Source organism: Gavia stellata, chromosome 25, assembly GCF_030936135.1.
Source record: "Gavia stellata isolate bGavSte3 chromosome 25, bGavSte3.hap2, whole genome shotgun sequence".
NCBI classification, from domain to species: domain Eukaryota; kingdom Metazoa; phylum Chordata; class Aves; order Gaviiformes; family Gaviidae; genus Gavia; species Gavia stellata.
In genome coordinates, this window is record NC_082618.1 from 7,909,837 (window position 1) to 7,932,436 (window position 22,600).

General features: G+C 71.0%; 3 protein-coding genes across 5 annotated transcripts; 1 reads left to right on the plus strand and 2 right to left on the minus strand.

Moving 5' to 3' along the window:
* Nucleotides 1-252: 252 nt before the first annotated feature.
* ABHD15 (abhydrolase domain containing 15) lies at nucleotides 253-2,664 on the minus strand. Its single transcript, XM_059829471.1, has 2 exons — nucleotides 1,829-2,664; nucleotides 253-730 (listed from the first exon to the last, which is right to left on the minus strand). Exons 1-2 carry the CDS (start codon nucleotides 2,662-2,664, stop codon nucleotides 253-255), a joined length of 1,314 nt encoding a protein of 437 aa, XP_059685454.1.
* A 782-nt stretch (nucleotides 2,665-3,446) lies between these two features.
* GIT1 (GIT ArfGAP 1) lies at nucleotides 3,447-11,891 on the minus strand. Of its 3 annotated transcripts, XM_059829199.1 has the most exons (22): nucleotides 11,840-11,891; nucleotides 8,430-8,563; nucleotides 8,235-8,347; nucleotides 8,046-8,151; nucleotides 7,875-7,961; nucleotides 7,633-7,763; nucleotides 7,457-7,551; nucleotides 7,332-7,374; nucleotides 7,104-7,130; nucleotides 6,760-6,808; nucleotides 6,605-6,677; nucleotides 5,875-5,972; nucleotides 5,678-5,789; nucleotides 5,470-5,597; nucleotides 5,242-5,394; nucleotides 4,932-5,159; nucleotides 4,764-4,817; nucleotides 4,397-4,483; nucleotides 4,220-4,293; nucleotides 3,960-4,142; nucleotides 3,757-3,820; nucleotides 3,447-3,664 (listed from the first exon to the last, which is right to left on the minus strand). In XM_059829199.1, the coding sequence occupies exons 1-22, from the start codon at nucleotides 11,889-11,891 to the stop codon at nucleotides 3,452-3,454; spliced, it is 2,304 nt and encodes a 767-aa protein (XP_059685182.1). In that variant the 3' UTR covers nucleotides 3,447-3,451. The 3 variants fall into 3 exon arrangements, with proteins under 3 accessions (XP_059685182.1, XP_059685181.1, XP_059685183.1); XM_059829198.1 differs by lacking the exon at nucleotides 7,104-7,130; XM_059829200.1 differs by lacking the exons at nucleotides 4,764-4,817; nucleotides 7,104-7,130.
* A 2,834-nt stretch (nucleotides 11,892-14,725) lies between these two features.
* On the plus strand, nucleotides 14,726-21,816 carry ANKRD13B (ankyrin repeat domain 13B). Its single transcript, XM_059829301.1, is given in 15 exon segments — nucleotides 14,726-14,836; nucleotides 18,381-18,516; nucleotides 18,756-18,880; nucleotides 18,963-19,008; nucleotides 19,281-19,424; nucleotides 19,554-19,743; nucleotides 19,861-19,927; nucleotides 20,023-20,107; nucleotides 20,110-20,240; nucleotides 20,319-20,449; nucleotides 20,564-20,721; nucleotides 20,799-20,951; nucleotides 21,043-21,203; nucleotides 21,422-21,502; nucleotides 21,589-21,816. Coding segments are annotated over 15 exon segments (1,947 nt in total).
* Nucleotides 21,817-22,600: the final 784 nt, after the last annotated feature.

Consider the following 22,600-nt stretch of genomic DNA (forward strand, 5'->3'; position numbering starts at 1 on the left):
ATACATTATAGCTCATATATAACCTGTATTAATTGTATAGATTGTGCATTTAAAGCTGTTACCAAGTTGTCAGAAAATAAGAGAAGAGAAAAAAAATAAGGTCATATGTAATATTTTGTTTGTAAGTATCCTTTGTATCATAGCAAAGGAAATGTTAAAAAAAAAAAAATCAACTGTAATAAAGTAATTTTAGTACACGGAGTGTCTGCCTGCCTTTCTGAGACCCCCGGAGCGCGGGACCCTGCCTGGGGGCTACCGGGTGTAGGACCTGTGCCAGGTGAAGACGGGGGGTTCGACAGCGGGACCCCCCCACCTGCAGGGCCGTGGCAGCCCCTTCCTCCGCTCCTCCGCCCGCAGGAACTCGGCCATCGCCCTGAAGTATTCCAACACTGTCTCATGGCCCCAGCAGCGGCCCGGTCCCCGCCGGGGGAACCCACAGTGTCCCCCGCGTGGGGTCAGCAGCAGGAAGAAGTAGGGGCTGCTGCGGAACAGCTCCAGGGGCAGGCTGCGGGCTGGGGGGCCGCGGACGGGGTCGTCGGCGCTGCAGAGGCACAGCACGGGCACGGCCGCCTCGTCGGCGTCGCGCAGGGGCTCGTTGCGCTCCCAGTAGGCCTCCCAGCTGGTGGGGCGGCTCTTGGTCCGGCAGAAGAGGGCTTCCTCCAGCTCCCGCAGCGAGCGGCTGCCCAGCAGCCTGTCCACGTCCACCGCCTCGGCCAGGGACCCCGCGTACCTGCGGGGACGGGGCGCCCACCGTGGGCTGGGGGCCGTGGGGACGCCATGGGCCTGCCCTCAGCAGCGGGGGGGCAGTGGCTGCACCCTGGCCCTGGCCCCACATGCGGGTACTGGGGTGGCCTCGAGTCCCCCACAGCTGATTTGGGGGTCCCATCCTAGTCCCTTGCTGGGGATGCTGCGGGTGGTCCCTGCAGCGCAGCCTGCGCCAGCCTGGGTACCATGGCAACGGGAGGCAGCCAGCACTCCGCGCCGTTGCTGTGACAGCAGCGCTTGCAATGAGTATCGGGAAATGGGGGGACACCCTGCTGCCCCCCCACCCCGCACCCCATCGCTGCAGTAAACTCCGTGCCTGGCTGCACCCCCCGAGGCTTTGCTGAGGCTCACCCCGGCGCCTGTTTGCCCCACTGTTTTGGGGTTTGGCTGCGGTGGTTTTGGCCCTTGTTTGCCCACCAGTGCGGCCCCTTTGTTGTGTGAGTATTTCCCCCCCCCCCCAGCCAAGGTCTCAGCAGCGTCCGGGAGGTGCCGCTTGCTCAAGGCCTTGGCACGGGGCGGTTTGTCTCCCATCCCAGCCCATGCCCACGCTTGGCCCTCCCCAGCACGGCCGTGTTGGGCAATGGGGCCTCAGGGCCCTCGGGAGAGAGGGGGGCAGCTGCCACAGCCCCCTGCCCGGCCATGGGTCGGTGGTCACAGCCCCCCAACCCCGCAGGGCAGACACGCAGGGTCGGGTGCAGGGGGCAAGCAGCAGTGCAGGGGGGCTCAGCCCCCAGGATCCAGTGCAGTGGTGGTGGTGGGGCTTTGCCAACCCACCCTATGCTGCTGCGCCGAGGTGACACCAAGGGGACCCCAAGATGGTGCCACAGCCCCAGCCGGGCCAGGGAGCATGTGGCGGCTGAGCCGGCCCCACGGCAGCCGCCTCCAGGCTGGTGTTCATTAACCAGCGCGTTTTGCTGCTCTCAGCACCTCTGCCCCCGCACCAGGGCTCCCGGTGCCGGCAGTGGCACCCATTGCACGCACCGCCCCCCCACCCAGGGCTGGCCAAGGGGCTCCTGGGGCACCCCCTCCCCAGCCCCCCCCAGACCCAAGGGACCCCACTGACCTGCTGAGTCCCCTCTTGAGGTGCAGGAGCAGCGGCCACTCGTAGAGCCAGGGCATCCCGGCCTCAAACCAGTCCCGGCCACGGAAGACAGGGGAGATGCAGGCGGCGGCGGCCAGGCGGCTGGAGGAGCCGCTCTCCCCCAGGTAGGCGAGCAGCAGCCCCGAGCCCGAGCCCTCGCTGACGGCCAGCAGCGAGGCGGTGGGGTGCCGGCAGCGTAGGTAGGTCACCGCTTCCCGCAGGTCCCCGGGGTCCCCGAAGGGCTGGAGCCGGGGCGTGGTGAGGGGGCAGCCGTTGTGACCCCGGCGGTTGAAGATGACGGGGATGAAGCCCCTCTCCAGCGCCCGCAGCCCCAGCTGCAGCAGCCCCCCCGTCACCTTCCCGGCAGCGTTGGGGATGAGCAGCAGCACCGAGCTGGGCCCCCCTCCGCTGCTGCCGCTTCTGGCCCCCCGTGGCCCCACCAGCCAGTCCAGGGCCACCAGCCCTGTGTCGGGCAGCTGCAGGAGCTCCCGGGCCACCGCCGGCTGCAGCGCGGGTGGCTGCAGGAGCTGCCGCAGCATCTGGAGCCGGGGCCAGCGTGGCCACAGCCAGCGGCCCCCCCGCAGAGCTGCCGCCCGCCCCAAGCTCCGCACCAGGTGCTGGGCCAGTGCCGAGGGCTTGCACAGCAGCCGGGAGCGCCCTGAGCCGTCCTCGGCGATGAAGGGGATCCCCTCCTCTTCCTCCTCCTCCTCTCCCCAGTCTCCAGGCACCTTCAGCCTCCCTGCCCAAAGGCACCAGGCCAGGAGGCCCAGGCCGGTGAGCACCATGGCTGCGGCCACCAAACCCTCGGGGGACACCATGGGGGTGGCGGGAGCCCTGTCCGGCAGCCCCGGTGCTTGGTGGGTTTGCAGCGCAATGGCGGGGCCGTGCTGGGAAAGCCCTGCCCCGGGGTTGGGCGAGCGGTGGGGCCATGCCGGGGACAGCAGGGCTGTGCCGGGGACGGCATGACCGGCTGCCAGCCGGGGCCAAGGGGACTGGGTGAAACGCGAGGGACACGTGGCCGAGCCCTGCCTGGCACTGGCGGCGGTGAATCCCCGGGAGCCATGCCCCGGAGGGACGGGACCCCCCCCGCCATGGCCGCAGCAGCCAGGGGCCCGTGCAATGCTCACACCTTTATTGATACAAATGTACAAGGACACATCTTACAGTAGGGAGCGTGGCCCTGGCGGGGGGCAGGACGCCCGGGGAGGGGGGCCCGCGGGCGCCCCGGTCCAGTGTAACGCTGTGGGTGGCCCCAGGGGTACCGGCCGCCCGGCGAGGGGCTTTGGGGGAGAGGGGGTACATCGCCGCCGCCGCCGCAGACAGCTACACAGGCTATGTACAGGATAAGTTAGGCGCATGCCGCAGGGCGGGCTGCGCGGGGACGGGCAGGGGTCTGTACAGGGGGATGCAGGCACCTACCCCGCAGGCTGAGCACCAGCTCCTTGGCGGCGTGGGGGGTGAGGGGGGGCTTACCCCACGCCCCGGCCCCCCACGGGCTAAGGCCACTTGCAGCCACGCTCATCCCAGGTGCCGGCTGCTGCCGGTGGGGAGGGAGAGACGGACAGCATGGGGGCCAGTGGGGTGGGGGGGGCCGGGGGCCGGTGCTCACTGCTTCTTCTCGCGGGTGGTGATGGTGACCAGCTGCTTGGCGGCCTTGGCGATGTCGTAGGCACACTGGATGACCTGCTGGGTCAGGAGCTGGTAGTCCACGGCAGCGCCCGGCTCGGGCGGCACGGTCTTGCGGCACTCGCTCTGCAGCCGGTAGGCACTGGCATTGAGTAGCCGCAGGGAGCTCCGCACCGTCTCCAGCGCCGGCTTCTGCAGCGGGGCAGAGTCAGGACGCATGTCAGGGTGGGGACAGAGTGCCTGGTAGGGAACCCCCCACCCTGGGGACCCACCACCCCTCCTACCTTGGGGAAGAGCGATGCCATCTCCGTCACAGCCGCATGGATCTTCTCCGAGCAGGGCACGAAGCTGGGGGTGAGCAGAGGGGGTGAGTGCTGGGGGGGACGACAGCTCCCAAACACGGGGGTGGTGGGGATGGCCCCATGTGAACACAGCCCCTGGGACCAGGGGGGTCTGGAGGGACCCCACGGCCGTGCCCCAGCCCTACCTGTCGTGCTTGGACTCCTGCGCCGCCCGCAACAGCTCCTGGATGTTCTTGGTGACCTGCTCAGTTTTGAGGATGACGTCCTCCGTGCTGGGCAGCCCGGGGTCCAGCTCCCCGTCCAGCGGGTCCAGCTCATGGGGGAAGTCCTCATCCTTGCTCAGCTCCACGAACCGCTTCCCCTCCATGCTGCGGGGACCGACCGACCCCCCCGGGGTCAGTGCCAGCCCCGTGTCCCCTGCGCAGTCCCCAGCCCCAGCACTCACCTGATCAGGACCTCACCCGCCTGCGTGTTGTCATAGTCGCTGTCGGTGCCGCTGCCGTGCCGGTCCAGCTTGCTCTGGAGGGGACAGGAGCAGCGTCAAGCCCTGCCCAGCCCCGTCCCTGCACAGGGCCGGGGTCCCCCCACCCCGGGAGCTGCCACCCCCTCCCCGGTACGTCACCATGTGCCGGGCACCATCGGGCGGGCAGGAGAGCAGCGGGGAGGACGGGGGAAAGGGCACCGAGGAAGCAGACGGACCTTTCCGGATCTGGAGGGGGAAGAGAGGGGAAGCCGGCGCTGAACAGGGTGCAGAAGGGTCCAAAGCCGACCCCGGTGACGTGCAGGGGAGGACGAGCACAGGGGACACCGCCGCCCTGCATGCAGGAACGTCCCGTGGCCACCGTCCCCCAGGGAGGTCCCCGGCCTGACCCGGGGGGTGCAGGGCGGTGGGGTGACAGGACGTCCCAGGACGGTGTGGGGGCCACGTCCCGGGAGGGCAACGGCCACCATGTCCCATGCAGGAGCCGCCCCCGCCGCGGCCCCCTTACCCGGTACACGCTGGCCGGGATGTGCATGGAGTACAGAGCCTCGTCCTCCACCTCCTGGTGACACACGAAAGGTTACGGCCCCGCGGGGACGGGACCCAGCACCCTGGGGGGCTGGAGGGAGCCGCTGCACCCCAAAAACTGCCCACCCGCCCACCCCAGCACACTCACACCGGCACCGAAGGGCTGCAGCCGCGTCACCAGCTCTTCCACCGGCTGCCCGAAGGGTTTCAGCGCCGAGCCCGGCTCGTACATGGAGAAGGCCTGGCGGTCCCGGCGGTGCTGGGGGGCCGTGCTGGGGGGGTGCCCATGCTCCGGCCGCTCGCTGGGGGCCGGGGTTGGGTGCGCAGGGCCCGTCTGCTGCCGGATCTGCGTGTTCTCTGCCTGCAGCTTGTGGATCTGCAGCGGTGGGGAGGAAAGGGGAGGCATCAGCAGGGAGGGGGGTATACCAAGTGGGGGGTCCCACCGGCCCCGCACCCACCTCGCGCTGCAGCCGGCGCAGCTCGTCGCTCAGGCTGTTGTTCACCTTCATCAGCTGCTGCACCTTGGCCTCGGAGGCGGCCAGAGCCTTCTTCACCTCCAGGTACTCCTGCAGCGTGATGGGGCCGTCGGAGAGGTCGGAGGAGTCCATGCTCTGTGGGGAGAGGGGCTCAGCACCGGGATCCCGGAGCTGGGGTGGGGGGTTCGGGGCGGGGGGTCCAGGGCTCACCCTGGCACGGTTGTTGCGGGAGGCGTTGCGCAGCAGCTCCTGGTCCGTATCCTCGTCGGAGGCGACGCTGTCGTAGTCGTGCTGGTCGTCCAGGTCGCTCTGGCTCCGCAGCGAGTAGTCAAGGGCGTCTGGGGGGAGGGCAGGGGGGTGCTGAGCACAGGGTGGGGGGGAAAGCTCAGCCCCCCCCTCGCTGCCCCCCGTCCCTCACCTGTGGGGCTCAGCAGACTCTTCCCTTGCTGACGGCGCTTGGCTTCCCCAAGGATGTCGATGAGCAAGGTGGCAAACTCCCTGGCATTGAACCTGGCCAGCTTCTGCCGGCCCTGGCAGGGGTGGCAGGGGGGGAAAAGGGGTGAGCAGGGGTCTGGGTGCAAGGGGGGGGGGTCCTGGGGCCTGGGGGGGGCTCACCTGGTTGCGCGTGGCCGAGTACTCGGGGTTGACAGGGAGGAAGGGAACGGCGCTGCGCTCCGTCACCAGCGTGCTGTGGTTCTGCGTCGTCAGCCAGACTGTGGGCAGGCAGCCGGTGTCAGACCCCGGGGGGCTGCAGGGGCTGGTGTCCCCCCCCAGAGCAAACGGGCTGCAGGGCCTGGGGCCTGTGGCGGAGCCGGCAGGACGCAGGCGCAGGGCCAGCCTGCCGGGGCTGGGAGCGGAGCCCAGCCACGCTGACGGGAATCGCCTCCCCCAGCCGCCCTGCGGGGCTGCGATCCCCCCTGCACCCCCCAGCAGGGACCCCCCGCTCCTCACCCTTTGGGGCACCCGCTCTGCACCCCCCCAGCCGGTGCGGGGAGGGTTTGGCGTGCCTGTCGGTGCCCGCCCTGCCATGGAAATGGGGTGACCCCCATGCCCCCCCCTGCACCAGCCCAAGGGCACCCCCCCAGGCTAAGCCCCCATCCCAGGGGGGTCCCGGCACCCACCTCCGGCAGCACCCCAGCCCCAGCGCCCAGCGGCGGCCCCTCGCACAGAGAAAACCTTCCCGGCCGGAGGAATGAGGAAGGAGGGGCCTGCGGTCCCAGCGGACGGATCCAGCTCGGGGGGAGCGCTGGGCTCAGCCACGGCCCCATCGGCTGCTCCTCCCCGTGCCGGGACGCCCGCCCCAGCCGCGGCCCTGGGGGGGCTGCACCCCGTGCCCCCCGCTCACCCGCGTCGTTCTCCCGGCGGTCCACCTCGTCGTAGACGTCCATGGCCAACTCCTCGAAGAGGCGGTTGCTGAGCTGCAGCGGGACAGGGGATGGCGTCAGGCGGGATGGGGGGAGCAGACAGGACCCCCCCAGCCCTGCCCTGGCCCCCACTCACCGCCTGCAGCTTCTTCTTGGCTGCCTTGGCCAGCTCGGAGAGGTCCAGGCTGGGGGGGCGCAGGGAGGGGGGAGACAAAAAGCAGGGGTTATTCCTGACCTGTCCCCACTGAAACGGCCCCCAGCTGCACCCCACCATGACAGGGACCCCCCCTGGGTACGGGGACCTTCACTGAGCAGGGCTGGCAGGCAGGCACGGGGGAACGAGGTGGCAGGGGGGAGCGGGACCCCCCCTCCCTGAGTGCCCCCCAGGTGCCGGGCTGGGCCGAGCAGCCAGCGCTGCAGGGGGGGCCCACGCCGGTGGCACAGGGGGGCCCCCGGAGCCGAGAGCCAAGCGGACAATACCTCTGTGCCATGCACTTTGGGCGCACCCTGCGCTCCGGAGAAGGCAGCGGAGGGAAGAACAGGATAAAGGCGGACGTTAAACGCGCGGGTAAGTGGACCCCCCCCGCCCCCCCAGGGATGCTCCAGTGCTGGTCACGGGGAGGTGACCGGGGTCCCCCCCTCGGCCCAGCGGGGACGCCGGGGGGGACACGGGACAGGGCAGCGGGGCCGTGGGCGCTGGGCACTCACCTGTCGGCCATCTGCGGGATGATGTAGTGCCCGTTCTTGTGGTCTGCGCAAAGAGAGGGGGGGGTGAGCGGAGCCCCCTGCCCCCCCAGGGCTGAACACCCCCCCCCCGGGACCCCCGTGCTCACCCGGCTTCCTGCCGCAGAGGTAAAAGGCCAGCCGGTCGGTCAGCTCGTACTGGCACTCCACCAGCCGCTCCGCCAGCTCATGCTGGGCTGCCTGCCTGTGAGAGGACGGGCAGGGGTGATGCCCACCCTAGGGGGGGGTGCAGGCAGGGGTGACCCCCCCCCTTCCCTGCCCTCACCTGGCGTAGTCGATGGGGGTCCGGCCGTTCACGTCGGGTGCCCCGGGGTCGGCACCGTAGACCACCAGCAGCTCTGCCTGCAAGATCTGCCCGGCCTTGGCGGCCACGTGCAGTGGCGTGGTGCCCTTCTCCTGCGGGTACAGGCAGCCTCAGCCCCCCAGCCTGCCCGCAGGATGGGACCCCGGGACCCCTCCCCAAGCCCAGCACCGTCCCCGGGGACCCCGAGCCCCTCCGGCGCTCACCGGGTGGAAGAAGTTGGCCTGGGCGCCCAGCGAGAGCAGGCGCAGGCAGGTCTCCAGGTTGCCCGTCCGCACGCTCGAGTGCAATTGCTGCAGAGGAGAGTGGGGTAAGGGGGGGGATCCATCCCTGCCGCCAAGTGGGGGGGGTCCCCATGCCCCCAGCCCACGCCCCACCTTGCTGAGGTCCTTGGCAGTGACACCATCGTCATCCCGGCAGGGCAGCTTGTGGACGAAGGCCAGCATCTGGTACTTGGCGCGGATGAACTCTGACTTGGTGGGGCTGGGGGGCGGCAGGTTGTGGGGTGAGGGGGGGGCACCTGGCCGGCGCAGACCCCCCTCCCTGCGGCGTGGGGAGGCACTTACTGCACTTTGTCCTGGGGGTTTGCCTTCCGGCGCCCGCTCTGCACCTGGGCCGGATCCAGCAGCGAGTGCTCCCAGATGGAGTTGGCCCCGTTGCTGGCCAAGGTGTGCACCATCTGCGGGGGAGAGGCAGGGTCCGGTGGGCGCGGGGGGGTCCCTGCGTGTGCTCCCCCGTGTCCCCGTGGGGCTGGCACGCACCTGGAGCAGGGTGGCAGGCCAGGGGCTGTGGCGCAGGTGCTTGACGATGGAGATGTGGCGACCCAGGCTGCGGTGCACGCTGCAGCACTCGTCGCAGATGAGCACCCCGCGGTTGATGGAGGCCCAGCCAGGGTCTGCGGGGTGGCACGGGGGTGTCACCGGGTGTCCCCGGCACCTAGGTCCCCTCCCCATCCACCCCGCTGCTGCCGGGGGGGGGGGGATGCGTTGCCACAGCAACCGTTTCCCAGGGGATGAGGAGGGGTTCAGCCCATCACCAGGGGAAACCCACAGGTTTCCCATAGCAACCAGGCACCAGCCAAAAGGGGGGGGCAGGATTTGGCCTCCCCCATCAGGAGGGCGGCCGGTAGCAGGGATGATGCCAGCCCCGTGGCAGCACACCCCGAGCAGGGGCACCCTGACTCGCCGCAGCACCCAGCGAGGCCGTGCATACCCTGAGCACCCAGCTGGGCATTTGTGGGGGGGGGTCTCAGACAGGGGCAGCATGCCCCCCCAATGGGTGGGTACCCCCAGCCCGTGGGCTCCCACATACGGCGGTCACCGGCTCTGCAGCCTCAACACCCCACCCCAGGCCAGCCCCGCAGAGCACCCCGGCTCTTGGGGCAGGTGCCACGGCCCCCCCCCACTGCCATACCCCCCCCAGCCCCGGCTGCTGTCCCCGGCCCGGCTGGACTGGAGCCCTTTGTGTCCCCGCCGGGAACAAAGGGCCATTTGAGCGGCCGCGCAGGCCCCGCGCTGGCACCAGCCCCGGCACCCGGGGGGGCCCCGCTCCCGGCCGAGCGGCAGCTCCCCACACCCACACCCCAAAAATGGGTCCTGGGGCTGGCCCGGGGTGGGCTCCGGCCCCACGGTGCGGCTGTGGGACCGCAGCTGGCCCTAGCAGGACCGAGGGCAGGATTTGGGGACCCACCCGCCGGGTCACAGCCCCCTCCCGTGACATGCGGCCACATGCGGGGTGACGTTGCCAAACCGTCCCCGGGCGGCCCCTCTGCCAGGCGCTGCGGGGGGAGTCCTGCCAGCCTCTGCCCAGCCCCACCATCCCTCCTTTCTGTAGGGCCTACCCAAACACCACACCGCCCCACGGGAGGGGGGGACCCCCAAGCCCGGGGGGTACAGGGCCTAGGGGGGTGGCCGCACTGGCTAGCCACGATGGCCCCAAGGCAGTGATGGTGGCCCTGCGACCCCGCAGAGGAAGGCAGGCAGGCGGTCCGGCCTCCCCTGCTTCCTTCCTCCCCGGGGGGTCCCGGACCCCTCCCGAAGCCCCCCACAGAGCCCTGGGGACACCGTTTGGGGGGGCACCCAGCCCCGCAGTGCTCCGGGGCTGAGGTGGGGTGGCCGGGGGGAGCGGCAGCCCCCCCCAGCCTGGCAGCCCCGTGCACACAGATGGCAGCGCCTTGGCAGCCGGCGTGGCGGCATCTGTGCCTTCGCGCCCGCTGCCCACGGGGCGCTGCCGGGAACAGGACGCTCCATGGGGGGGGGAGCCGGCCGGCGAGGCTGCCCGCAGCCCTGCAACCGGGCGGATCCGGGGTACCCCCAGGGTGGCACCCACTCCCGCTGCAGGGGGGCAGCCGGGATGCAGTGGGATGCAGGTGGGCATTGCAGCAGCTCGGGGAGTGCTGGCACAGGGACACCCCGAACGCTGGGACAATCCTGGAGCCCAAGGCAGCTCCCGGCACCTCCGTCTCTGCACCAGGACGCGGGCCAACACCGGGACCCGCAGCACTCAGCCCCGCACTGGCGAGGGGAGGGCTGGGGCCAGCCGGCGTCCCCGCACGGGGCCAACAGCGCGGGATTTGGCCAAGGAAGCCTGGGCAGAGGGACCGGGACACCCCCTGGGCACCCCACCACGCAGGGCCGGGCAGCGCATCCCCAGCAGTGGTGGCGGGTGCTCCCGGCGTGGTAGGAAGTGGCCTCTGGACTTTATAACTCATTTCCTCACATGGCTGCCGGGCGATAAGAGATTGGAAGAAACTGGTTCCCATTTCCCCCCGCGCCGGCAGGGAGCCTCAGCACCGCCCCGGGCACCCCTGCGCTCCCCGCTTGCCCGCGGGCACAGGGGACGCGCCCGGAGGCAGGGCAGCCCCGTGCCCACGCGTGCCGCTGGCTCTTCTGGCAGGATCCGGCCATTGGCACGTGGCTGGAATAATTTCGGCACAGCCTTGGCCCGCGGGCAGCTTTCCAGGGCCGGCTCGGAGTGAACCTCGACTCTCGGCCCCGTTCATTCATCGCTGCGGGGCCACCCGTGCTGGCCATGGGCAGGGTTTGGCGGTCCAGCCCCATCATGGGCAGGGTTTGGGGGTCCAGCCCCACTGCGACGCCCACAGGCTCATGCCCGGTGTGGGGGCTGCGGGCACCGGCACCGCCGAGGATGCGAATCGTCTTGCCCAGGCTCAGGCTCCGGCTTGCAGCACGGCCGCTGCCGGCCCGGCTCAGCCCGCCTGCACCCGCCAAGTCCGGATCCGGCCAACATGGGTGCTGGCTGCGAGGTGCTGGGGGGTGCAGGAGGGTGTCCCCCCCCCATTCCGCCATTTGCAGGGTCCTGGGTACTGCTGGCACTGACCAGAATGTCCCCAGCCTGTGCCACCAGCCCCCACGTCGAGGGGTGCAAATGCTGTGGGCGGTGCATGGGGGTGTTGGGTGCAGTGGGGGTACACTGGGGCAGCACTGAGGAGGGCACAGAGGGCTTACTGGGGTCATGTTTGGGGTCTACTGGGGGATTCCTGGGGGGAAATGGGGTGCGCCAAGGGGGCCCATGGGCCTCACCAGGGCGTTGCTCTGGGGGCACATCAGAGCGTTCCTGGGGGGCAGAGCAGGGGACTCAGCGGGGGTCCCTAGGGTGTGCCCCATAGGGTGCAGAGGGGACTCAGCAGGGGGGTCCTGGGGGCACCCAGGGGGGTGCAAAGGGGCCTCGCCGTGGGGTGTAGAAGGAGATGCAAAAGGGCTCCCTAGGAGCATACCGAGGGGGTGCACCGTGGGGTGCAGAGAGGGCACATAGGGGTGCTGTGGGTGTACCGGGGGGCACCGTGGGGTGCAGAGGGGGCACATGAGGGTGCTGTGGGTGTACCGGGGGGCACCGTGGGGTGCAGAGGGGGCACATGAGGGTGCTGCGGGTGTACCGGGGGGCACCGTGGGGTGCAGAGGGGACTCGCGGGGGTGCTGTGGGTGTACCGGGGGGCACCGTGGGGTGCAGAGGGGACTCGCGGGGGGCTCCTGGAGCCGCACCGGGGAGCACAAGGCAGGCTCCCGGCCAGGCTCCGGGGGGGCAGCACGAGGTGCGAGGGGCCCCGCCGAGGAGGGGCGGGGGGGGGGGAGCGGGAGGCTGGCGGGGGGATGGGGCGCAGCGGGGGCGCAGCGGGGGGCCCGGGCCCGGGCCCGGGGGGGGCGGCCCTTACCTGGGGCGCTGCAGTCGGCGCACACCTCCGCCCGCGGCGCCTTCCGGGACATCCTCAGCGGCGAGGCGGGCCCGGGCCCGGGCCTCTGCGCCAGCGTGGGGCGGCGGCGGCGGCGCCCCCGGGCCCGCCGGGGGGGCGGGGGGCCGGGCGGCGGGGCGGGGCGGGGGCGGCGGGGGCCCGGGGCCGCGGCGCGCCGGGGGCTGCCGGCTGCTCCCAGCGCCCGGCGGCTCCGCAGGAAGCGGCGCAGGCCCGGCCCCGGCGGAGGAGGGGCCGCGCCGCCCCCGCCCCGCCACCGGCAGCGCCGCCGCGACCGCCCCGCACCGGCACCGGCACCGCCCCGCACCCGCACCCGCGCCGGCACCGCACCCGCAGCCCCCCCCCCCCCCTCCCCGCTCCCGCACCAACACCTGCATCCGCACCCACACCAGCACCCCAACGCGGGCTGCTCCCGCTCCCGGTCCCGGTCCCAGCCCCGGACAGCCCCTGGTCCCGGTGCCGGTCCCGGTCCGGGGTTTCCTAGCCCGGCTCTGGTTCCAGCCCTGAGCACCCCCCGCATGGTCCTGTGCAGCCGAGCCTGCTCCTGGGCATCCTCCCGGTCCTGGTCCTGGTCCTGCTCCTGGGCATCCCCCCGGTCCCGGTCCTGGTCCTGCTCCTGGGCATCCTCCCGGTCCTGGTCCTGGTCCTGCTCCTGGGCATCCCCCCGGTCCTGGTCCTGGTCCTGCTCCTGGGCATCCTCCCGGTCCTGGTCCTGCTCCTGGGCATCCCCCCGGTCCTGGTCCTGGTCCTGCTCCTGGGCATCTCCCCAGTCCTGGTCCTGCTCCTGGGCATCCTCCCGGTCCTGGTCCTGCTCCTGGGCATCTCCCCAGTCCTGGTCCTGCTCCTGCTCCTGGGCATCCCCCCGGTCCTGGTCCTGCTCCTAGGCATCCTCCCAGTCCTGGTCCTGCTCCTGGGCATCCCCCCGGTCCTGGTCCTGGTCCTGCTCCTGGGCATCTCCCCAGTCCTGGTCCTGCTCCTGGGCATCCTCCCGGTCCTGGTCCTGCTCCTGGGCATCTCCCCAGTCCTGGTCCTGCTCCTGCTCTTGGGCATCCCCCCGGTCCTGGTCCTGCTCCTAGGCATCCTCCCAGTCCTGGTCCTGCTCCTGGGCATCCCCCCGGTCCTGGTCCTGGTCCTGGGCATCCCCCTGGTCCTGGTCCTGCTCCTGGGCATCCCCCCGGTCCTGGTCCTGCTCCTGGGCATCTCCCCAGTCCTGGTCCTGCTCCTGGGCATCCTCCCGGTCCTGGTCCTGGTCCTGGGCATCCCCCTGGTCCTGGTCCTGCTCCTGGGCATCCCCCGGTCCTGACCCCCGTCCCAGCCCCGGGTGCCCTCCTGCTCCCATTCCCAGGCTAGGGCACTGTCCTGGGCCCAGCCCTGATCCTGTTCATCCCCCCCTCCAGGTCCTGGGCACGCCTGCGGTCCTGCTCCTGGTCCTGGCCCCAGCCCAGGTCCTGCGAACCCCACTCCCAGCCCTGAGCACCTCCCATTTGTCCCGGTCCTGCTTCGGGCACCCCAGCACCAGCTCTGAGCGCTTGTCCCAGGTTCAGCCCCAGCCCTGAGCACCCCCTGGCCTGTTCCCCGAGCCAGCTCTCGCACTGTGCACCCCACTCCTATGCACCCCCACTCCACACCCCGGCCGCATCCCAGGTGCACCCCGGGGTGCAGTGTGGGCAGCCTGGATCCGGCTGGGGGTCCCGGGGCACCGGGGTCCCCTGCCCGCCCCAGCAGTGCAGGCAGGACATGCAGCGGGGATGTGTGGGGTGGGCTGCAGCCTCCCTGGGGTGTTCCGCAGGGGATTTTGGGGCGGTGGGGGAACTGGGGCCCATTTGGGGTCTGTTCCCCCCGCTGGGATCCTGTAAGCACTTGGAGGAGGGGGGGGACACCTTGGTATCACCGTGGGGGCCCCACAAGCAGCTGTGGGGGCTGGAACACCCACGGCACAGCCACCCCAGGCAGGAGCTGCCGGAGCAGGGCCCGATCCTGCCCCCCGCCACCGTGGGCCAGGCTGTAGGGCCTGTGCCACGGGTGACCTCACCGCTGTTTGCCGGGGAGATGGCTCATGACGTCATGGGGCAGCAGGGCTGGCGGGGAGATGGGGGGATGCTGTGCGGGGACCGGGGCAGGGGGACGCGACCACCGCCGCCTTCCTCATGGCCGAGCGGAGAATAGTCACGAGGGGGATTGCCGCCGTGGCGGCGGCCCCATGGCAGGGTGGGGGGCAGCAGGGTGGGGGGCCGGGAGCGTGGCGCCGGCGGGAGGCCGAGGCGGCCGGCGGAGGCCCAACCTCGCATTGTTCTCGGGCGGCAGCCGGAAAACACGACGCCCGCCCCGGAGAAACGCAGGCGGAAAAGGAAACGGGGCCGGGGGCCCGCGCCTGCCGCTGCCCGGGGTGGGGGGGCTTGGGGCCCCCCGCACGGCCCCCGCACGGCCCCCGCCCGCCGCCTTCGCCCCTGCCCCGCCATGTGCCCGGGCCTGCTGGCCCATGGGGGCACCGGGGGCCAGGCGGGAGGGGGGACATGGGGCCGGGGGAGGGATCTGGGGGGGGGTCCTGGGTGCCAGCGGGCTGCCCCTTCGCAGGGGTCGGGGGCCGCGGTGACGGGCTGAGCAGTGCGGGGGAGGCGAGGAGGAGGAGGAGGAGGAGGAGGAGGAGGAGGAGGAGGAGGAGGAGGAAGGGGGCGATGCCGGGCAGGGCGACTACAAGTCCCATGAGGCCGGGCGGTGCGGGGCGAGGGGGGGGCGCTCGGGGGAAGCACCGGGCGGGAGGTGCCGTGCCCGCCCCGCCCCGCGCCCCCCGCGCCCCGCTCCGCCCCGCGCCGCGCCCGCCGCGCCGCTCCGCTCCAGCATGCACGGAGGATGCTCGCGTCTTGCTCAGGCAGGAAGGGGCCGGAGGGCAGGTACCCGCTGCACTACCTCGTCTGGCACAACCGCGCCCGCGACCTGGACCGGGAGCTCAGCGCCAAGCAGGTGGGGCGGCGGCGGGGGGGGCACCCCCGGGGTACGGCCCGGCCCGGCCCGGTTCGCCTCGGGCTGATGCAATGCTGCCGGGCTGCAGCCGGGCTGCTGCTCGGGGCTGGGGTGAGGATGGAGATGAGGATGAGGATGATGGGGTGCCTCCCGGGGTTGGCAGGGCTCTGGGGGTGTCGCGTGTCCCCCTGCACCCCGGGACTGGGCCAGCCGTCCCCGGGGCTGGTAGGGAGCGGTGGGTACCACCCGCGGGTGCCCTGCATCCCCCGGTGCAGGCAGCCCCAAGCATCCCTCCCCATGTGTCCCCGGCTCCCTGCTAGGCCTCTGCGGGCCCCTGGCACCCCAACCCGCGCCCCACTTCTCAGGGTGCTGCCAGCCCCACTGGGGGTGCAGCCCCCAGCTCCCCATCCTCAGGCTGAGCCCCTCTCGGGGGGGATACAGGGCCTTGATGCTGCCGGGGCGCAGCCCCCCAGCTCCAGGAGGCCAGGCAGGTTCTTCTCAGGGTGGGGGGACTCACCGTGTCCCCCAGCCCGGGAACCCCCCCGTCCGGCCGGTGATGGAGCGGGGCCACGGGCGCGTCCCCAGGCGGGTTCCCAGCCTCCCTCTCCCCCGTGGCGTTGCGATTCAGGTAATTAAAACCCAACCCTGAAGACGCAGGAAACCGCAGGCGCTGGAGGGAGGCCGGCGACGAGGCTTTGCTGAGCATCCCCGCTCCCCCGGCCCAGCTCCCGGCACCCCAGGGTGCTGAGGGCCCAGCCGGATGGACCCCAAGCGATGCACAAAAGGGGGGGCCTGCCGTGCCGCGATGCTCCCGCCAGGATGCAGGCGACAGCTCCCGCCACACCCGCCTCCATTGTGGGGGCCAGCCGGGGGGCTGCGCCAGCATCACCCCGGCCCCCCACCCCATTGCCAGTGTTTTTATTTCCGTGGTACTTCGGGGTCATTTTTCCCAGGAGCCAGGCGCGGCGGCGATCAAAGCTGGGCGCAGGCGGCGGCGGCTCGGTGGGCGCGGGGAGGTGCAGGGGCTGTGAGGGCGGCTCCGGCCCCGCTCGCCTGCAGAGAGGATTTCTATCCCACCCTCCCAAGCCTGGCCAGTGGAGGGGCTCTGCCAGGGCCCCCAGCCGGCCCCCACCGCCCCTGCCGCCATTTGCAGTGCGAGAGCAAAGCCGGCCCTGCCTGCACCCCAGGGGTGCGTGGAGTGGGGCCCATGGGTGCTGCAGGCCAGACCCCCAGGCCAGGTGGGGGTTTGGGGGAAGGAGGTGGGGGCCAGCCCAGGCTGAGCCCCCCACCTTCATCCGGGGCATCCGGGGACACGGCTCAGCCCTTCTCCCTGCCGGAGCATCCCCCGGTTAAGCGGGTCAGGGCTGGTTCTGTGTGATGCTGGGGGCTGGGTGTCCCCCTGCCCGGGGGCTCTGCCCTCCTGCCACCATGGGGACCCACGCAGGGCAGTGGCACCACACAGCCCCCCCCGACATGTGCAGGTGTTCGGGGTCGGGAGGCGCTGGGGCAGCTGGCAGCGTTACTCTTCTCCGTGTCCCCACAGGGCCCTGTGTGGGTCACCCTTGAATTGTCACCATGAGGTCCCGTCCATGCTTGCCTCCACCTGGGGAGTGAGGTCCGTTGGGTTCCCGTGGCAGGGACAGCGCGAGGATGTGGCAGGCAGTGACACTGAGCCCGTTGTGCCAGGACACCCCACACCACAGCCTGCCCCATCACGTGTGGCAGGGACCTGGGGCTGCACAGGGACAGCAGCACCCGGCACCACCACCCCACGCTGGCCGATGTCCCCCGCTGCTACCCGGGAGCAGGTGCTGGGGTCTGTGCCCACGCTGAGGTCCCCCACCTCGGGGACAACCCTGGCAGAGGGGCTGCGCTGTGCCATGCACCTGGCTGGCACAGGAGGAGGAGCAGCCGAGCTGCAGTCCTGCACTGCACCGCTGCCACCCCGAAGCCATCCCTGTCCCCATCCCCGGGGGATGTCACAGCCCCAGGACAGGCAGCACTTGGAGGTCTGTGCCACAGCCCCCGAGCCAGAGCCGTCCCAGCACCAGGGCCCAGGACCAAGGTCTCGCAGCCGAAAACTGGGTCACACCGTGTCCCCCGGGGCTGGCTCCGGCGCTGCGTCCCTGGAGCGGGGACCCTCGTCCTGCCCGGCGCTGGGGCAAGGCTGCAGCTGGGGAGCCCCGCTGAGCCTGCAGCACCCGTCTGCTGGCTGGGGGGCGATTGCTTTAATTAGAGTCATTTCATTAGCGCAATTAAGAAGCAGCAGTCGCCTGGAGAGCATTGGAGCAACACGCTGGCTCCCGGGGAACTGGGGGGCTGTTTTGCTCCGGCGGTGTGGGCAGCCTGGGGGGTCCCCCTGCCCAGTGAGCACCTGGGGATGAGGGGCATGGGGATGCCCGCAGCCCGGGCAGGGATGGGGACATCCCCAGGGAGGAGGCACAGCAGGACATACCCAAGAGCAAGGCAGGGACTTGCTGCAGGGTGAGAGCCCGGGCACCAGCGAGCCCACCGCCCCGCAACCCCTGCCCAGCCCCAAATGCCTCGGAGGACCCCCGTCCCAGCCAGCACCTTTGGGTGCTGCACCCCAGGTTTGTGCTGCTGGGAGTGGCGTCCCAAAAACCCATGCCCTGATTCGGGGTTTGTCCCCACTGCCTCCTGCCCTGGCAGCATCTGACTGCCCCTCTCCCCACACAAGGCTTCTGCCCCAGCTGGGTGTTGGGGGGCAGAGGCTGAGCCCCCCCCGCCGCTCCATCTAGCCCTGAGCCATGCCCCCAGCCCTGGGCACGGGTGCAATGCTGCACCTTGCGCAGGGAGCGAGGCCCACGGGTGCTCAGGGTGCCCACCACCGCTGCCGGCGGGTGAGGGATTCCTCGGGGCTGGCTGGGCGCCAGGCTCCGGGCTTGGCACAAACAATCGCAGCCCCAGCGCGCAGCTCCCCAGGGCCCGGGGATCCTCCAAGCAGCCGCTCCGCTCACGCAGCCGCCCGCCCCCGGCTCAGGCAGGGGAACACGTGTGCCCGCCGCAGCCCACGTCGCCCGCCATGCTCCTGGCCCCGGCGAAGGGGGGCTGCCAGCAGCTGCTGCCTGGCAACTGGGCAGCAGCCCCCCCCTGCTCCAAATCCCAGAGGTGGGGGCTTTTCCCAAGCTTGCAGCTGCATCAAGCCGTACAGAACTCCATGCATCGCACCGGGGGCATCCGTGCCCCTCGCTGCCACATCGTGCCCCTGCTCTGTGCCCGCGTGGTGGGTGCAGTCCAGCCTGACCGTGCTGAGCCGTGCTGGGTGCAGGTGGCCACTGCCGCACTCTCCCCACCCTCCCCGTGGGGCTGGTAGTGGCTGTGGGGAGCAGGGGGAGCCTTCTGGGGTGCGGTGCATGTGCATCTCTTGCGGGAGCTCAGGGATGGGGATGCTCTCCGAGATACTGGCAAATGTCGGCTGCTTTCCCCAGCTGCTCCAGCCGGGAGCCTCGCACCTGCGGGAGGGCATTGGGGGGGTGAGATCCGACTGCCTCAGTGCCCCCTGAGCCCCGCTCCCTCCCGGCAGGCTGACATCGAGCAGCTGGACCCCCGAGGACGCACCCCGCTGCACCTGGCCACCACGCTGGGCCACCTCGAGTGTGCCAGGGTGCTGCTGAAGCATGGCGCCGACGTGGGCAAGGAGAACCGCAGCGGCTGGACAGGTGAGCGGGGCGGCTCACTGCCTCGGTACTCCATCAAGGTGCCCTGGCATGGGCATGGGCACGGGCAGGGGTGTGGGCATGGGCATGCTCAACCTGGTGCTGCAGCTCCCCAAGGGACATCTCACGCAGTGGTACGTGCAGGTGGCTCCTGTGCAGTGGCCAGCTCTGCTGTGCCATGCCACGCTGTGCCACGTCGTGCTGTGCCACCCCTCTGGGCACTGCCCCTCTCTGCCCTGCAGTCCTGCAGGAGGCTGTGAGCACCCGCGACCTGGAGCTGGTGCAGCTGGTCCTGCGCTACCGCGACTACCAGAGAGCCATCAAGCGCCTGGCCGGGATCCCCATCCTGCTGGAGAAGCTGCGCAAGGTACCTCCCTCCGGCGGGGCCACCGGGGCTGGGGGGGGGCACCAGCCACGGGCTCCTCCCGACCCCGCTGTGCTCTCCGCAGGCCCAGGACTTCTACGTGGAGATGAAGTGGGAATTCACCAGCTGGGGTAAGCTCGGAGCAGAGCGTAGCTGGGGGGGGGGAGCAGGAGTTTCCAAGCAGAGCCTCCCCCATCTCTGGCGCTGCCCCCGGCCCCAGCATCCATCCCCAGGATGGGGGGGCACCTGTCCTCTTGCCCCCCTACACCCCAGTCTTGCAGCCCCCCATCCCGCTGAAGCGCCGGGTTCTTGGGCGCATCCCCCACCCGGCTCAGCGTTGGCAGCCCACCCAGGGGTGCAGGGTGGCCCCATCCCTGGCTGGGCTATCGCCGTCTCTCCCCAGTGCCGCTGGTGTCCAAGATCTGCCCCAGCGACACCTACAAGGTGTGGAAGAGCGGCCAGAACCTGCGGGTGGACACCACGCTGCTGGGCTTCGACCATATGACCTGGCAGCGGGGCAACCGCAGCTTTGTCTTTCGGGGACAAGGTGAGCCGGCACCAGGGTGTCCCCCCCTCGCCAGGGAGCACCAGCGGAGCCCCTTGGTGCTGCGGCGCGGCCGGGTGACACGATGGGGACTGTGGTTGTCCCTGCGTACCCTGACCCCCCTCCCGCTAGACACCAGCGCGGTGGTGATGGAGATTGACCACGACCGGCGGGTGGTCTACTCGGAGACGCTGGCCCTGGCCAGCCACGACCAGGAGGTGCTGCTGGCTGCTGTGCAGCCCACCGAGGAGCAGGTGATGGGGCGGCTGACAGCCCCCGTCGTCACCACCCAGCTCGACACCAAGAACATCGCCTTTGAGAGGTGGGCTGGGGGTGGCACCGAGCCCCCCACCAGGGAGGCACAGCCCCCCGGGCTGCTTGCACCCTGGGCTGTCCGAGCGAGACCATCCATCGCTCATGGTGCCTTGTGTCACCCCAGGAACAAGTCCGGGATCCTGGGCTGGAGGAGCGAGAAGACGGAAATGGTGAACGGGTACGAGGCCAAGGTGAGGGGCAGGGGGATTTGAGCCTCCTGGGGTGGGGTATGGCTGGTTTGGGGGGGGGGGGTATCCATCTCTGGTGTTTCCCCCTCCTCGACCAGGTCTATGGCGCGTCCAACGTAGAGCTGATTACCCGGACGCGGACCGAGCACCTCTCGGACCAGCACAAGGGCAAGAGCAAAGGTGGTGGTGGCGCAGGCTGGGTGGGCAGGGCGCTGCGCCGGCTCCGGTCCTCACCCCCTCCTCTTCCGCAGGCAGTAAGACCCCCCTGCAGTCCTTCCTGGGCATCGCCGAGCAGCACGTGGGGCCCAACAACGGGGTGAGCATCCCGGGGGTCCCGCTGGGTGGGTGGCCCCGCGGCCGGACCCCCGCCTCACCCCGCTGGGCTGTGCCGCAGACGCTGATCACGCAGACGCTGAGCCATGCCAACCCCACCGCCATCACCCCCGAGGAGTACTTCAACCCCAATTTCGAGCTGGGCAACAGGGACATGGGGCGGCCCATGGAGCTCACCACCAAGACACAGAAGTGAGGGGGGGGAAGGAGCAGATTGGGGACCCCTCCCCATCATCCCCCCCGACCGCTGCAGAGGCCCCGGGGGGGGCAGGCAGGGGTCCCCAGCCCGGCGCCTGTCCCCGGCAGGTTCAAGGCGAAGCTGTGGCTGTGCGAGGACCACCCGCTGTCCCTCTGCGAGCAGGTTGCCCCCATCATCGACCTCATGGCAATAAGCAACGCGCTCTTCGCCAAACTGCGGGACTTCATCACCCTGCGCCTCCCGCCCGGCTTCCCCGTCAAGATCGGTACGGGGGGGATCTTTGCTGCCGGCGCGGGTGGCGCAGCCAGCTTCCCGCCCTGCTTTTTTTTCCCTTTCCCACAGAAATCCCCATCTTCCACATCCTCAACGCCCGCATCACCTTTGGGAACCTCAACGGGTGCGACGAGCCCGTCAGCTCCCTGCGGCACAGCCCCAGCAGCGAGGCGCCCTCGCCCAGCAGCGACTCCTCCAGCGTCAGCAGCTCCAGCTCCCTGAGTACGCGGGGTGGGGGGGACACAGCCGGTGGGGTGTGGCGGGGGGGGACATAGCGGGGTGCCCAGCCATGCCTACACCTGTCTCCCCACAGCCTCGTGCCGAGCGTGCGAGATGGACCCGGCGCTGTTCGAGGTGCCGCGGGGGTACAGCGTGGTGGGCACCCACCAGGACGCCCTGCGGGAGGACGAGGATGACCTGCTGCAGTTCGCCATCCAGCAGAGCCTGCTGGAAGCGGGCAGCGAGTACGACCAGGTGGGCACTGCCACCCCCCCGCCTCCTCCGGCCCCCCCAAGCTAGGGGACCCCGCTGCCTGCTCTGTCCTGATGCTGCCCCGGGATGCTCACCCCACCGTGCCCCATCCCTACATCCCAGGGTGGTGGGTCAGAGCTCATGCAGGGGGGCTGGTTTTTGGGGTGCTGGGGGGGTGGGGGGATGCCACCCTCTGAGCAACCCTCTGCCACTGGCTGCAGGTCACCATTTGGGAAGCGCTGACCAACAGCAAGCCGGGCACCCACCCCATGTCGCACGAGGGCCGCCGAGGAGACAGGTTGGTAAGGTCCGGCCAGCCCCCCCGGGGGGAGCGGGAGTGGGCGCCAGCCCCGCAGGGACCCCCACTGAGACCCTGCCACCCCCCCAGGACTCCCCAGCACACGGCGGCCCCCCGGCCCCCCGTCACCCCGGCCCCGGGGGGTGGCGGGGGGCCCAGCGCCCTGTTCCCCAGCTACGCGGAGCAGCTGCGGCTGGCCATGGCGCTGTCGGCGCGGGAGCAGGAGGAAGCCGAGCGCCGGACGCGCCAAGAGGAAGAGGAGCTGCAGCGGATCCTGCAGCTCTCGCTGACGGAGAAGTGACCCCGTGCCCCCGCTGAGCCCCCCCTCTACCCCGACAGGGATGGGGACACGGCCAGAGCCATGTATGGGGGCACAGAGGGGGAGCGGGGTGGGGGGAGCCAGCCCAAGCACTGTGGAGGGCAAATAGTGGGGGCAGTGTGCAGGATTGGGCCCTGGCATAGGGGAGCTCATCCCCATAGCTGGGGCGGTACTGGGGTGGAGGGGGGGGCACCCCACAACAGGACAGGGTGGGGGTGGGTGACAGCCCTGCAGCTGGGGTGGCAGGGACTGGGGGGGGGGCAACCCCATGGACTGTACCCCACTCCCAGCACAGCTCTAGCCCCCCCGCCCAACCGCCCTATGGGGTGCTGCTCGGTCCCTCGCCCCAGGAAGGTGGTGGGGGGCATATCCTGCCCCAGATGGGGGGGCTGCCAACCGCGTGGGGTCCCACGGTGCCCCCGGAGCTGGGGGGCTCTGCCTAGCCCCCCCCGGCCCCCTGCCCAGGCGCTATCAAGTGCACTTACCCGGGAGCTGCTCTGCCTGCCAACAGGGAGGGGGGGGGGGCTCAGCCCCATTGCACCCCACAGCCAGCATGGGGCTGCACAACCGCCCCCCACCCCAGCGCGGGGGTGCGCTGGGGCAGCTGAAGGGGTGCCTGCAAAAGGCCGCCCAGTGTCACCCCCCTTACCCCCTGCTCACACCGCCCCCCGCCCCACTCAGATGCACCCCCCCCCCCCCTTGGCAGCACTGCACCCCCTTGTCCCGGGCACTGACCCCGAGAGAAACCTTACGTCAAATGGTGCTATCCCCCGGCCCCCCCCA